Consider the following 16,336-nt stretch of genomic DNA (forward strand, 5'->3'; position numbering starts at 1 on the left):
AGCAGAGGAATTTGAGCGATTCCTACCTTGCATTTGGTGCCTCCCTGGAGTGCATCACCTGGTGTGAGGCCAGCAGGAGCCCCAGGGCTCAGGTCACTGGGAGCTCTGCCCAGTGCCAGGCTGTAGCTGGGCAGGGGCTCTGGTGGAGTATCACAGTCACAGAGGGCGTTTGCGGACGGGCCAAGTGTCACAGCAGCTGCACATTTCACCTGTGGGTCGGCCGAGCTGGATAACCTTGCTGGAGATAATTCCATTTCTGAACAGTTTGGAAAGCCCACAAAGCTTAAGGATGCTGAACGCTGGGAAAAGCAAAAAGAAAAAAAAAAAAAAAATAAAATCCAATATATTAATAAGCTTTTCAGCAGCAAAATGCTACTGTTCTTTCTATAATAGATGAGATGCTCGATTCCAGCTTGACATCATCAAACAGTTGTGTCACAAGGGCTTTAAGAATCTATTGTAGTCCTATACTATTTCCAAAAGCTTTAGATTTTCCAACATTTAAACTGAAAACTGGAAAAGGAGACAATTGGGTTACTCTTCTGTGGCTTATAAAAAAATGTCTTCCTCAGATCAGTTCAAGGGATTCTGATTTTTAACTCCTACAATGATTGGGAAATCTAAGTATGTAGAACACTGTACCAAATTAATCCTTACCATAAACCCTATTATTTTCCATTAAATTTTCCCAGAAAAAAATAAGATTCAAATTAGAAATTTTATCATTTTATTAAAAAATCATCAGCTCACTTCATTGAGAGAGAAGGTTCGGAAGAAATAAGATTTCACTCTGACACAAGTGGGTGAAGTTATTGTTCATGTTAATGATGCTGAAAATGTTATGCTAGTTAGTGAGTTGGTCCCATTAAAACCTAAGGCATTTCCCCTTTAAATATCGTAGTGTAAATCCAGAAACATCCTACGTGTACTTATGATGAAACATGCCCAGGTTCCAAAGAAAGGGAATATTTACCAAAGTATCAATTTGCGTTTTTACTGTCATGATTTGTCACTACCAAAGCCATAGAGACACTGTTCCACAAACTAAAGCACATCCACCCATCTAGGTGACTTCCCTAAGCTGCCTCACATCCAAGAATGTGTGACTGTATTGAAAACAAGGCTCTTCTTGCATCTTGAAGCAAGTAGAAGCAGTTTTAGGAAGTGTACAGATTTGTATCATTTGAATATGCAATTGTGCTTTGATTTCATCATAGTTCATTGGTGTTTCATCCTTTACATTTAACTGCAATACAGTAGGTAGCACCCATTGTAATATAAATCAAGACAATAGAAATGTGTCCATTGCATCTGAATTAGAGTTTAAATATGCTGTTGTACTTTTTTCTCTGCTAGAGGCCTCTGACTCAGAAGTGAATCTGAGACAGGACCCTTTTCCTAAATTTAATTAGTATTTTTCTGAACTTATACTCTGTTTTGGATTTTCATCATTTTGTCCATCTTAACCCCACAGTGGTAAAGACTGCAGCCTAGATTGAGCTGTCAGATGTGTCTGTGTAAATCCTACATCATGCCAAAGTCAATCTTGAATTCCTCTGCTTCCAATGCACAGCAACTCTGTGCTAAGAGAACACTGCCCACAGACAAATTTCCACCTAAGGATGCGATTTAATTTTGTTTTTGTTGATTTGCAATAGACACTACAACAGGAGCTTTGCTTGAACAGTGACCACTTAATTTGATGAGACAAAATAAGCCTGCATTTGAGACAGAAAGAGGTCAGCTCCTCTGCAGAGTCAGGGAAGGTCTGTGCCCTCCTACCACACAGTCCTGCAGTGAGCCCTGCTTTAAACAGTCCCTCCATGTAGAAGGCATCCCAGGGAGCACTGGGTTCCTGCAGCCAGGGAATTGGTCATTCTCCCCTCTTAAGTCAAATGGACCCCCCTGAACCTAAGCTGTCTGAGATGTAATAACTTTTTGGAAGCAGCTGGAGCTAGCCATACATGTTCTTCCCACCTCGCATTTGAGCTGAAAACTAGAACCCAGCCAAAGTGGAAACACACTGGTAGAGGCCCAGCTTGCCATATAGTCTGTCTGATAAGCAATTCCCAAGAATTCAAACCAAAGTTATCTCCATAGGTCAGCAAGGAATCCACTTTTCAGGGCCACACATCCTAAAGTCCACAAGGATCAAAAGTGTTTATTTACCATCACAATTTGCTTGTGACAGGTTCCTGTGCATGCAGTGACAAGTGGAACCTACCAAATACACATTTTCCTTTTCATTCCATCACTCTTTTTATCACAAGCCTTTTACAGATGACAAAATTAACATGTGAATTGCTCCCATATCACTTACAAGAAAATAAAACAAGCAGAATTCGTGCTTGAGCTGAAGATGAAGTGTAAGCAGCCCTTGCCTTTTCCCTTTATTTCAAAGTCCACTGTGAGCATTAATTAAGCCCCTGTGAGGTAGTTAAATATTTATTTAGTCAGGTTCTCCAAAGCATGAAGCATCCACAAATTCCTGAGTCAATAAGAACTACCTAGAGCTGTGCTCCATTGGGAATGGGCATGCTGAGGCATACATGTGGCAGGCACACCACCCAAATTCTCTCCCAGGTTAACTGGAGACCTTCTGGCCATTCAGTCCCTCCAGTCACTACCCACATCTTCCTTTAGTTGTTTACAAGCACGTGCCATCTTCTCATGTATTGAGACCTGACCCTCTGTGTGCAAGTCAGGTGAAATGCTACCCCTCCTAAGGCAACACAGGATTACTCCTGGCTCCAGTAAGACAAGTTTACTTACTGAGAGTTGTCACTGGGATGACTCCTACTGAAGGAAAAAAAATACGGACACGCACATGCAAGATTTTGTTACAGCTATAATTTTCGGAAAGATGAAATTCAATTGCATGGTGTGGCTATGTCCTTTTTACTCTTCTAGCTAGCATCAGTTTCTTCAGAGATCTTTTTAGATTATATAAGCCAGTGTAAAACCTTACTCTTGTTAAAAAGAATAATGAGGCCATCAAACTGCCATCTGTCTTTCCCTTGGGGCAAAAGTTAATTTTGTGGTTATTTTAATGATGAAGCAACATTATGATCTTTCAGTGCAAAATATTAAAACTCACAGTTAAGAAGAGACACATTCCATCCTGATCCATGGAGCTGCTGTCAAGTGTGAAGTGAACAATGCACTGGGAACAAGACTCATTAATAGACTATTAATTCACTCCCTAAAATAATCATTTCTTTTGCCATTAGCAAAAATTTCTCTTTTCCCTTGACAGTTCAGCTAGTTTTTTGCAAATGGGATGCCTTTAAAGGATTTATCTCTTTTACAAAAGCTCTACTGCTTTTACATTGCAACATATGAACAACAACAAGCATTAATTATGCTCTTGGGCAGACGGTGGCTTCAGCTGTTGGTTAATTTTGAACTTTTTGACATTTTAATGTACAGTCTGGCACATTGAACTACATCTGTGTCACTATAAATGGAATTCTCATTGTCTCATAATTAATTTTGGTCTGATGATCCTTATAATATAATGGCAGCAGTATCACCACCCCAAAATGCCTTCTACCACAATTTTCTTAGCTATGGTAGTGAAAGGTAAGAAAAAAGAACATGCAAAGTGCCTTCAGAGAATAAAAAAAATAAATATATGGTTCAGTTCAAATATTTCTTTGATCACTGTTGCATTCAAAAAAAGGTCCAGTGTAAACATGCAGCACCAATACAGAAGAATTCTGAGAAGCAAATACTTACCTTGAAACAGAGGGATTAGGATTTGTTAGGATTGTTTTGGCAAAGTCTCAGGGTTGTTGACATTAAGTGTCACTGATAAAGGAAGCTAAAACTGGGAACCGCCAACTCTCTTTGCTATGGGAGAAACACCACGCTGCAAATGGTTGCAGAGTAATGAACGGCTGCTATTAAGTGGAGCAATCCCCCTGGCAGCTCATTATGCTGGAAGGTTAAACAAATGTACTACTCCAATCCAGTTGCTTAACACAGCAGCACTGATAACACAGGCTGCACATGCTTCCCATTCCCAGTTTGAGAACAGAATCCGAAGGATTTCCTTTCCGCTTTCACGAGAAAAAAGAACCCAAATCTTCCTTAACAATTTGTCTGAATAAACTGGAGCGGGCTTAAAGCGGAAGGAGGAAGAGATTGCATGGAGCAAGCAGCATCATGTTTTATTTATCTTCTTTTTTCAGGTCAAAGGAAAAAGGTTTTGTTAAATCACCATTCTGGGAAATGTACCTAATTGCATAAAGCATGAAAGAATTTGTGCTGTGAGCAGTTCAATTCTGTAAAGTAACAAACTTACTCTGTTACTTTAGAAATTCGTAGGACCCTAAATTACAGGCTGTTCTTTCCCTCATCCCTAATTGCCCTAGAATTAATAGTAATTAAGGGGAAAATGTAGCAACAACAAACCCACTTTGGTCCCAAGCTCAGATTTGAAGTTCTAGTGTCGGATATTAAATTATTATTACTTTCAGTCACTAAGTAATCACAACATGCTCTGTGCAATATTACCATCAAATAAAATCTGTACTCTGTCCTCCAGCCCCCTTTCCACAAATTTCACACGTTTTTAAAGAAAAAAAAAAAAAAGAAGTTCCACCTCAAACTGTCATCATATTAGGCTTCGATTAAATGCCACCACACTGCATATATTTGGAATAAAACAGAAGCCTCTCAGAGTGCTCTGAAGAGTGCACCTTGGATAGCACAGAACATTTCCTAGGATTTCCCCATCTCAGGTACTTTATTGTGCTTGAGACAAACAGAGCTCTTGAAGTAAGCAGCTGGGACTTGTTGCAAATCAAAAAGAACAATACAACAAATATAATGCACTATACAACATTTCCACATGCTTACACTTCCATTACTAATCCTGGTGACTCAAAAATGATTTATCAAAACCACAAAGCATAGGGAAAATGGCCAAAGACATGAAGGACCAAAGTACAGAATGGCTATTATGAAAGGAGGGGCCAACTCTTTAAAGAAACAAGTGGTCACTTATAAGCTTCAAAAAGAAACTTTTGAGAATGAATTAAATATTGACCTATAAAACAGATATTATGAACGGGGTGAATACAGAGTGATTATTCACTGTTTTTGCTAACACAAGAACTAGAAGGCATCTGAGTGCACGATCAGGTAACAGACTTGAGGTAAGCAACCAAGAACTTCTCATGCAATGCAAAACTTGGTGCTGAATGCTGAGGAGTATTCTACACTAGTATTAAAATGGACACAAAATAGACAAATTCACAGAGGAGGGGTCCATAAAGAGCTCCAAAACATAACTGTCTGGGTACAACCTTCAGGTCAGAAAGTCTCTGAAGTGCTGGCTTTCAGAATCTGGAATAGTGGACCATCAGTTTGTCTTTTTCTGATGCCCTTCTCCTAAGGACCTGCTGTTGGCTATATTTATAAAGGATCAGATGCAGCTGTCTAGTGATAACTCACTAATACAGTGCACAACATATTCAGAGATTCACTTTAAGCAGGTGAACTAACAGAAGTAAGGGTCTTGCTCCAAACTACAGAAGGGGGTGCACTTCATGGAGTGTGAGGAGAGGTGTACAGCTGGCCCTGCATCAACACCAGTGTCTGTTGCAGTGGTGCCTGAGGCTCAAGTTACAAATTTGTGCTCTAGATGTGCAGTAATCATGACATTTCTTCAAATGCTAGATGCAGCCTTTAGACCTCTTTGCTCATCACAGCCAGAAATGACAATTAGGTATGTGCAAAAAAAACAGAGACTGTATTCCTGTTATTACTCCTGAAAACACAATTAGGCCCAAAATATCTTATTATTCTCACCTTTGTTCCAGAATAGGTGACCTCTCTAGTCCTGTGCACAAATTAATAACTTGATATCATACTGTGCAAAAGCAGCAAGATCATATCATCAGTGAAGGCTGGTAACCCTTTCCACAAAACTGTTAAACTAATTGAGCACTCATTCCTTCACACTGCAACTGAGCAGTTCCACAGCTTGTGTAAAATCTGTTTGCTAGAGCTTGGCACAATTCCCTGGAAATGGAGTGCAGGTAACACAAAAGGTTTTCAGAAACTTGTTCCCTGTCTTGCTGAAATTTGTTCTCTGTCTTGCTGGCTTTCCTACTGGAGAGGCTGGGTATTTGACAGGCATGGAGACAGAACAGCTCCACAGTCCAAAACAGAGGTCCTGGCTATGTCAGTGAAGTATTCTGACAGGGGAACGTGAAGAGAAAATTATATCCATTTCCCACATCAACAGAAAAGTTTCATTCCTAGTGTTGCATTCCTAAAAGGTGATAATCAAGCCCAGAATTATGCAAAGTGCAGTACTTATATCAAACAATCAATTGTCTAAGTATAGAAAGATTTATTCTGCACAAAAAAATTAATTCATAGAAAAAGGATAGTTAGCAGAACATACAGGAAGACAGAAAGACTGACAAAATATCACCATTAATGTTCCAAAATGAGCGAAACAAATGAAAACTATCCCAAACTATTAATAACATCTTATCTATATTGCTTTACAAATAAATGTAACTCTGCATGAGGACAATTCATCTAGCTACCAATCAATAACATCAAATTCATACCATAAATGTGTTTCAAAATTAATGCACAGAGGTTTAATTATATGAGCAATCAAGCCTTGCCCCACTCCAAAATAAAGGAAACCACTAAGCTAAAGAAAGCTTTTATCTCTTTACTTTTTGGACACATCTTGGCAACCTTATCACTAAACAGTAAATTCAGGTGCACACTGCTTTCTCTTTAATGAAAGAATCTCAGCAGACAGGGAATTATGTACTCCACTAGAAATACTGTGCCCAGCTGAAGGCTGTCAGAGTTCAGCAGAAATGCAACATGAGGCCAAGAAGTCCAACCACAATTATTCTCCAAAAAGACAGAACACAATTGTTCTTCAGGCAGCAGGTTTCTCTAGCCATTTTCTCTACCATATTTTTCACGTGTTTCAGACTTGCCCACATTCACTTTCTCCATGTCTTCCAAGATCTTGAGAGAGATGAAATGTTCTGAACACAGGCCATGTGAGAGCACATGGGCAAATACCTGTGCAGAGATTTTTGCCTGAAGATGAGTCTGAAAACATTTAATCAGGTGAACCAGACGAGAATGAATAGACACATTCCCTTGTTCTTAAACAGGAACCAATCTCCCATTTAAACCCAGATTTAACCCAACTCTCAGCAAAAGCAGTCAGACATCTTTAAAGAGCATTCATGAAGAATATATTTTAAGGGTTTGCTTGCTGTGCTTTTTCCCTTCATGATTTCTAACTTTCCATTGCCAGAGATGTAAATATCCTCATCCCATCCAGATGTCTTCATCCCAAAGAGCTCATTAGAAGAGATGAATACAAGAAAGATGGGGTGTCGTAGCTGTTGAACATTAACTTCTTGAAAAGCTACCAGGCACCTCAAAAACCAAACTGTTTTCTGCACAAGAGCATACACTTCTCAGCACCATTAGAAAAAAATCCCTTTTTTAGTTCCTAGGAATATCTTCCTCTCGCCACCTTCTCAACTCCTACAGCAACAAATCAGCAATTTTCCTTTATTACTCCTGCTTTTCCCACCAGACTACACTAGTCTCTCTCTCCTGCACATCTCCTTCCATTTTCTTTCTTCTTTCTGACGTTTCTTGCTTAAGCTGTTGGGAATAACTTTCCATTACAGGTCCATAAGGCAGATTTCTTTGTGGCTTTCAAATCTGAATTGCACACTGCTTCCAGGCCTGTATGTCTGCAACTCCCAAAGGGATCTCCAACAATTCTCTGGATGGGTATTGCATCATAAATACGTTGCATCAACACAGTCATGTACAAAAGAAGGAAAAATAACATCCTTTTTGAGGATAGAAAGACAAATACTTCCACAATATCCCACAGACAAATTCCAAGAAAAAAATATACGCAAAAGTCTTCTACAGGGTACACAAAATGAGTCATGCACTGAAGTAACAAACAAACTTGAAAAAGCAGAATATGATGTGTTGTTTGGAGTGTTTTAAACAAATTGTCCAGAGAAGTAAAAGGCAGCTTCTCCTCTTCAAAGGCAGAGGTGATATCCAGAGCCACCAAGGGTCTGCTGATAAGTAGTGGCCCTCCTGGTACAGTTCCTGCTGCTTCTTCAACAGTCAGAGCCTCCCAGTCGGTGGAAAGACCAAAGCCTGGCTCTATTATGTAATAAAATATTCTAGATACATAGAAACTGTGATTTTTCTGCCTATACATGAGCAACGAGAAGAAGTATAACAGAATTATATCCCTTTCAGGCAACCCCACCTTCAGCAGTAACTAGTGGTGTTGTTTCTGGGGCAAGTATTTTGAAGACTGTTTCTCAGGCTTGACTTCATCAGCATCTCTGACTCCTGCTTTATTTATTTTTTTTCAAATTAACTGCTCTAGGATGGTAGTTAGCAAGCCCTAGTAATTAAATCCCTAGACATAGGAGCTAGACAGACTTTAAGAAGTGAAGAAATAGAGCTCTTATTTATTTGCCAGTTCATGCTTACCAATCATGCCAGCCAGACCTAAACACTTATCAGCCCCTAGAAGAGTTGCTCATCCTGGCACCTGACTGGAAGATGCACACAAGGTTAGGCTGTGATTGTCTTCCAAAATTTACAAGCCATTTGGCTGACGTTTACTGCATTTTAATTTTTTCCCCCTCATTGCAAACTCCAATGCCATATTCAATACTATCAAATCAGGTTTTCCCTTAATTTTTTTTTTTTTTTAAGAAGTTCTTTATACCTTTCTCACTGGATGGAAAGTTGACTGCTGCAGTGTGCTCTCAGGGGAGTGGCTCCTGACACTGGCTTCTTCATCTAATGACTGTGACAGGGAGGGACTGCCACTTTTGTCAAGAGGAATGACAGGCTTCTGGTCATCAGGTTCTGTGGAGCTCTCACAGACCTACAAATCACAAATGAGAATTTGTCTTTGCAACAGCTCAGAAAGAAAAACAGTAACAAATTTGCATCAACTCACAGCATACACATTACGACAAGCCCAAAAAGACTCTAAAACAACAGAGATGTTCAAGGCAACCCAAAGCAGAGAGATAAATGGAGACAGATTTCTCACAGACATTAATGAATTACTTTAAAAAATACTCAGTAAAGCTGCTGAAATGTACAGCTATACCAAAAGCCTGCAGCCTGCCCTTGCAGGTAATCCACTTTGAGAGCTATTCGAGGTGGCAGCTCCACAGAATTTACACGATGGGAAGTCTGAGCCACCTTTCCACTGTTTTAAATGAATTTCCAAGCCACCTTATTCTGCAGCTGATCTGCCTTGTGGTTTGGATGCTCACCACCAAGCTCTGTCCCTCTTTCAAAAGCAGGATTCTTACTAACAGAGGAAAAGGGAAGAGATTAGCCCTGCTGACAAAGCTGTAGCACAACAGCTTGTTTGGGTAATGATGATAATCTTAAATGACATGGTGCAGCAGCAAGAGCAGTTACTGGAATGGGAAATAACTCTCAGACCAAGAAATTGGCTTCACTCTCTTCAATAATAATTCAGAATCTAATGCTTTTTAAGGACTCAGGGCTTAATGTTTCCAGTAAAAAAAGAGAGTTGAAATGGAGAGTGAAACTACTGCAGTCCTCCAGTCACCTGTTTACAAAGGAGGAATGATGGTGCTTTTATTCTCCCACACTGCTGCTCACCTTGTCTATTAAGAAATTCAGATCTTTGGGATCCAGGGTGTTTATGCAGCATTTCACAGAAAATTTTGCCCCAATCTACATGAGGCACGAAGCCTCTCTGCTGCACACATAGACAACACACAAAGAAAAATACATGTTCAGAGAAATACATGAAATCTCAAAGGTCTGTCCCATTTCTGAACTTGCACTCACTAAATGCAGTAGGAAATGACTTTGAGAGAACTTACTTGTGCTTCATCTTGGATTTGTTGCTGTGCTGGGGCTGGCTGCCTCACTATGTAGTTGATCTGACCAACTATGGTCTGTTGAACATGCTGAGGTGGCTTGGCTTGGTTCAGCTGCAAGCTGGGCTGTCCCTGGGCCTGCAGGAGAAGCTCCAGATCCTTTTTCATCTCCTCCAGCTCAAACTGGTGGTGCGTGATGTCCAGGCTCTGCTGGATGACTTGCTTGTGGGTGCCCTCGTCGTGCCCTGGCGATGGGGGTGTCAGTGGCAGCTGCTGCTGCTGCTGCAGGGGTGGCTGCAGCATGTGGTTAGATTTTATCTTCTGGAGCTGGCCCAGCTGCACTCCCACAGCTGATGCCTGCACAGAAGCCTGTGGGTGGCTCGTGTGGACCTGCTGAGCCTCGTGTGACACAACAGCACAACCCTGCTGCAGCTGCTGGGGTGGGAAGGGCTTTCCCACCCGCCCAGTCACGTTCTCCGGCTCTGAGCGTGGCTGCTGCTCCAGCCCAACCTGCGGGAGCTTCACGGGCTGGGGGGCACCCCGGGGCTCTCTGTCCTGCTGCTGCAGGCTGTACTGCATGGGGAAGTGCTGCTGCTGAAGTGCAGGAGGCTGGTGGAAGCTTTTATGGTGGTTCATGTCTTGGTAGGAAGGCTGAGGTTTGTTTGGGTGAGGAATGCTGAGGCAGTGGGAGCAACACACTGGTGCGGAGCACTGGATCGCAGGTGGGAACTGGTGTGGCTGGCTGCTCTCCAGCTGTGAGGCTGGGGAGTGGTGCCCGTGGTACAGAGAGGTTTGTAATCCTTGAATATTTCCACAGAGTAGCACATCTGGGTGAGAAATGTGTCCACCTTCCATGGTGAAACCCCCTGGAAAAAACCAGCAAATTTACTCCTTCCTATGGTCTTGACAAATTTACACAATGAAAACAGTAGACAAGGAAATTACCATCATTCACATTTCAAATATAAAAGATATTAAAATAACCTATCCAAACAGTCTGCTAACATACATTCAAGACAAATTTTCCAATATTTATCTAGTTATTTCCATTCACACCAAACTCCCACTGATGTCAGTGGAGCAGCTCATGGTTGAATTATCCAGCAAACGCTTTGAAAAATCGGCCTTATTTTGTCTTAATGGATGAATATAGCTTATACTTCCATTTTTTACTGAAGTATGAGCTTATCTTCTCATCCATAAGCACAGGTCCAAAAGACAGCTTCCAGGGTGCCAGTGACAAAAATAAAAGAGATTAATGTCACGTAGGTGAGACTCATAAAGGCTGGAAATAGAAGTGACCTATGAAATTATCTTGTCCATGCTTTTCATCAAGAGATTATTCCCTGCAACACTTTCGATAGTGTTTCAGCCCTTTTAGTTTTTAATACCCTAAAATGGGAAGAGAACTGATCTTTTAGATGAGTGATCAGCCCACTGAGTTGAATTTACTGCAAGAACCCATTGCAGTTGGGAAATTTGTAGCTGCTGGGAAACAAAGTCACAGCACACACATTTATATGTTATGTAGATAACACTGTAATCACTGTGCAGCCAGTGTCTTAAAGTCATCTTTGTGCCTATCAATTGCAAGTGCCTCAACACTGCTCAGGTCTGTTGGCCACCAAGAGAGTGAAAGCACCAGACACCTCAGTGGTCTTTTGGTGAATGGATATAAGTGGAGAGAAAAACAGCAAAGTCCAGCCACACCCACCTTTCTTCAGAACATGATAAGAGTTTCAAAACTGGATGTCAAAACAAAAGGAGAGCCCTTTAGGGGTGGTACTGTATTGTCTGTGTCTGTCCAGCCTAGCTTTGGGCACTTGCCTATTATATTTTTCTTACCCAAATTGGAGAGTTGCTTAGTCCAGTAGGAGGGATCCCAAGTGAATCTGATCTTCAGAGGAGGGCCCATGTCTGTGTTACAGTTTGTCTCTAGCAAGCGCTGGATCTGAAACACAATCTGGTGACACATTAAAGGACGATGATTTTATTCACTGTTCTAAGACCATGAAAATATTTTATTTGAGAAACATCAAATCCTTAAAGCAGTTCTCACAATTACTGCACGATAAGCACTGCTCTTACCAGTTCCTTACTGAAGAGAAATGGGATGGTTTTTTTACTACACACGGCCCAGCTGATGAAGTTCTGGACATGCTCTACCTGTCTGCCTAAAACCACAACACCTTGCAGTTGTTGCTCCAGCCTCTGCTTCCTCTCGCTGGTGATTTTCTGTTAATAATGTGAATCAGTAGAAAAGGGCTGTCATTCTTCAGACACACATAAAGCATGCAGTCATTGGCACTACATTATGCAGTATTTGCAGCGACACTGTTCTTCAGTCTCTTTAAACACCAATCATAAAAAGAAATCAAATCCAACTCAGGACATACATCTGAATTCAGGAAGAGCAATGGCTTCCCCAGGAGCAAACAATCTGCATCATTCTGGCCTTGGTTTGACAGAATAACATAACCCCAGAAAGCTGTAGAAATTGGATCAAATTTGCACCTGGACCACTTTCTTGTCTGGAAATTCTGATTAGCAATTTTTCTCCTTAGCACATTTCAAAATAAACTTATATACTTCAGCTGGACATCCAAAAACTGAAGAGTCAAAACTGAAAGGTCTGCTACAGAGATAAGACCAAAGAATCATTTCTGAAACAGGGTTTTAATTGTGCTGCTAGTGGGCTCCTACAAATTAAACATTAAAATCAGAAGCTGATTTGTTTTCTAAGTACTCAAAAGGTGTACATATATTCTCTGTGAATGCATTAGAAATTGCTTATCATGAGTTAACGATAAACATTTTGCAACTTCACCCTGAAACTTTGTCAACCATTGATTCCACAAAAAACTCTGCAGAAAAACACCCAAATATTTGAAAATATAAGGAATGGGAGAATAGCTCTCACAGTCTACATTCTTTCCACTGGCACTGGGATTAAATTTAATTTAGTTTAATTTCCCAAGGTGTCAAATAAACTAGCCTTACTTACTTCAAGTTGTTCAAGGAGGATATTTGTTCGTTTATCGATTTCATTCATCAGAACCATCTTGGCCATTTTTATTTGGTTCTCCACCTTTTTGTACAGATGTTTTACTTCAAGCAACCTGTGGGTAAGAGGTACACACCCCTGGGTGAGCCAGCTCTAGTCATTTATTCACTGATCAGCAGTTATTTGCTACAAGAACAGACCTACCTATAGACAGAACTGCAGTGAAAGTTGTATCATTTCCCATTAGCTCTCCCCCACTTCTCCGAACCCTGACCACCCCTCTCTGGGTGTCACGGGCTAATGCTAATGGATTCTCTCAAGCATTATGCCAAGAACAGTCTTTAGTTCTTTGTCAACAAATACACATATAATATATCCAAAACTTCCAATTTATACTAGATTGTAAATAGTAGAAATAGATTTGTACTCTAGAAACTGTTTTATTAATGCACAAGAGAGATCCAACAGCTACTAAATGCATAATCAGTAGCAAAATCCAGTTCATATAATTAGATATTTTCATTTTTATTAGCCTTGACTGCAACTGCAGCTTGTTTTGAGGTTTCTTGAAGAACTAAGGTATTTTAAAAATTATCTTTATTTCTAATATTGTCAAATTCTAGTTCAGAAACAGATTATACAAAGAAATCTTAACTCTGAAGCCAGCTGTCACATGCCTTACAAAGACTATGGAATCATGTTTTATAATGCCATGACTTGTCAGTACCACTTAAACATGAATTTGATATTTTTAATCTTCCTATTATTTTCTACCCTCCAAGAAAAAAAAAATACAGCAGCTGCACTTAATTCTGTTAACCTACATTTAGTGAAAATATTATTTTTATAGATCATCTACTTTCATATAAAAAAAAAAAAAAGCATAGCAATTACCTGTCTTCAATCTGTTTAGCTGAAACCTGAATCCCATTTTTTTTCTCCTCCACTTTAGTTATGACATTCTCCAGGATGATTCTTTGATTTTGCAGAGCTTCATCAAGATGCCTGAACCTATGAAAGAAGGGGAAATTCTCACCCCATGGTTTTCCATGTTCATGAGTGAACAGGTGAGAGCAGGGAGAGCCTCTGGGAGGGCTGTGAGCCGTGTGTTAAATCATGTGGGAGTGAGACAACTGAACTGAGTTTTGCTGTGGCTTTTAAATTCAGACCAGCCAGCACCATCAGCTGGAAAACACAGATGAAAAGTCTTAAATCTCGATGAGCTCCTTTAGCAGTGAGGTACCTGTGTTCCTTGTGCTCCGACAGGAGGCAGCTGCGGCAGGTGAGGGTGTCACAGGTCTCACAAAACAGCTTCAGGGGCTCCTGGGGGTGCACGGGACAAAACAAGGAAAACTCCCTTGCTTCACCTTCATCTGCTGAGGAATGTAAAGCAAGGGGTCATTGACAAGGATGAGAGCTCAGGAAAAGAGCAACCAAACTCACAGTTTCATGGAAAGTCTCGATGATATTTTTAAAAGGCACGGAACCTGGAACCATCTGATTATGTGAAGCTGGGTTTGTTTGAATTTTTTGCTTATACATCCTACAAACTGAGCACACCAGAGGGGCTCAGGAATAAGCCATCAAAACAAATCATATTGTCGTCTGAACTCTCATGAGTTTAAATATCATGATTTGGAGCATCAGCCTCACAACTCTAAATGCCCTGGTCTGGTAAACCACTCTACACAACTGTATTTTAAAACATAGAATAGCAACTATATGACAAACTTGCAGTCACAGCAGAAGCAAGGAAATCCTTTGTTCTTAAAAAGTCACATGAGCAATTTTTTCCCAAATTTGTGGTTTTTGCAATGCAGTTCATAAACTTCAGCAGCTGGGGCTGATATTAGGCCCTAAAATCTGTTTTTAAAAGGACTTTTTAAAGAATAATGTGATGAAGAGTAAGAATGGACAGTGGGCATGCAAAGTAAAAGCACTGCTTCTGTACGATCTATTCTTGCCTTTTTTTCTGAATGGTAGAATTGTTTTAGAAAGAAGGAACACTGTCAATTAAAGATGCCAGAAAAAGACAGAACTAAACTATGGCAAAACAAACCCTCTACCACCAAAGAAAAGCTCAATTGCTTCCTCACAGTACTCCAAAAAAGACACTATCCCATTATTCTTTACCAACACACGAGAAATCAAACAAAATCATTATTAGATAACACATATGGATAAAAACTTTAAATTATATAAAAGCATTAATTATGTATACATTATTATCTGCTCATATCAAATGAGAAGAAATATTTCCATTTTCCAACAGCAAACCAATCTTACTTACCTAAACATTTTTAAAAACCCAACCTGTGGCAGAGACCATGCTCTCATCCTGTAGTAAAATGAAGCCTTTTATAGAATCGAGCTTCTGAAGTGACAACTATTGCAATGGCACAGACCCACAGAGTACAGGAAGCTATACTGGCTCAGTCACTTCATTTTCAAATTGGAAAATGCCCAACAGAGAAGCAGAAAGGCTAAGAAAATCTCATAGCTAACAATGACAATACAAATATGGAGAAAATCCATGCCACTCTCCAGAAGAACACATGTCAAATTGCCCAGTTTTTAGGTTGTTATCTACTCTAAATATTTCTGAGGAGGTTGATTTATTTCCTCCAGTTCAATTGACTTTCATTCCACCTTCTCAACAATGTGCAAGAAGATAATTTGTGACAGATTAGGCCAAGATTTTATGTAACAGCTTTACATAGTTTACATCGTTACGAATTATTTACTGCAGTATCATGCTTTACTCTTCAGGGAAGTTTATTGGTTTATATCATTATTGAATCAAATGCTAATGGATAGTATTAACAAAGGAGGAAATTAGGTTAGGGGGTTTTTAACCAACTCCAATATTTCCTACTAGAAAGGAGCAAACTGAACTCACCTTGACAGCAAATTTTTTTCTGGTTATACTGCAAATATGTACTTTTGTACTAAAACCTGCAGCTGACAAAGCAAATAAGGAGGCTGTACAACCAATAGATATCCAACGAGGATGTCAAAGATCATCCCCTATGTGATCAGATGTTACATCTCAAAAGGGAAAAAAAGACCATAATAACTTTCTGAAGGTTTATGGACTGGAAAAGCCTCTCAAAGTGTTCAGTATCTGCAGAGCATACAAGCTGTTTTTCTGTAAACTCAAGATCAAGTTTTCCATATTAAACTCAAACTTATAATGAGATGTGGCCTTTAAGGTCCATGTGCCATGAAGTCACAATCCTATAAAATGATTTCCCCCTTTTTCTCTCTCTGAAGGGTTCTTCAGCCTTTGGGTGATTGCAATCATCCCAGACAATTCATTGGGGTTTTTTAATATCATGTCAGATTTAAGAGACAAGCAGATTTCAAATGCAAACTAATGATAAAATCAATATTATCTAACTGCAGCACAGACCCA

At 40.0% G+C, this 16,336-nt stretch overlaps 1 protein-coding gene across 3 annotated transcripts in view; it reads right to left on the reverse strand.

The window, feature by feature from the left end:
* The window catches only part of TRIM66 (tripartite motif containing 66), a 49,920-nt gene that overhangs the window by 13,634 nt on the left and 19,950 nt on the right, over positions 1 to 16,336 (reverse strand). For 2 of the 3 annotated variants that reach the window (XM_019285428.3, XM_039553311.1), the window contains 8 exons: positions 14,165 to 14,297; positions 13,816 to 13,932; positions 12,922 to 13,036; positions 12,006 to 12,152; positions 11,763 to 11,880; positions 9,921 to 10,783; positions 8,774 to 8,935; positions 27 to 299 (listed from right to left, as the gene is read on the reverse strand). In XM_019285428.3, the coding sequence (XP_019140973.2) occupies positions 27 to 299; positions 8,774 to 8,935; positions 9,921 to 10,783; positions 11,763 to 11,880; positions 12,006 to 12,152; positions 12,922 to 13,036; positions 13,816 to 13,932; positions 14,165 to 14,297 (1,928 nt within the window). The remainder of the gene's footprint in view (positions 1 to 26; positions 300 to 8,773; positions 8,936 to 9,920; positions 10,784 to 11,762; positions 11,881 to 12,005; positions 12,153 to 12,921; positions 13,037 to 13,815; positions 13,933 to 14,164; positions 14,298 to 16,336) is intronic. The other variant, XM_019285429.3, reaches the window with a different exon arrangement.

This window comes from Corvus cornix, chromosome 5, assembly GCF_000738735.6.
Source record: "Corvus cornix cornix isolate S_Up_H32 chromosome 5, ASM73873v5, whole genome shotgun sequence".
Taxonomy (NCBI): domain Eukaryota; kingdom Metazoa; phylum Chordata; class Aves; order Passeriformes; family Corvidae; genus Corvus; species Corvus cornix.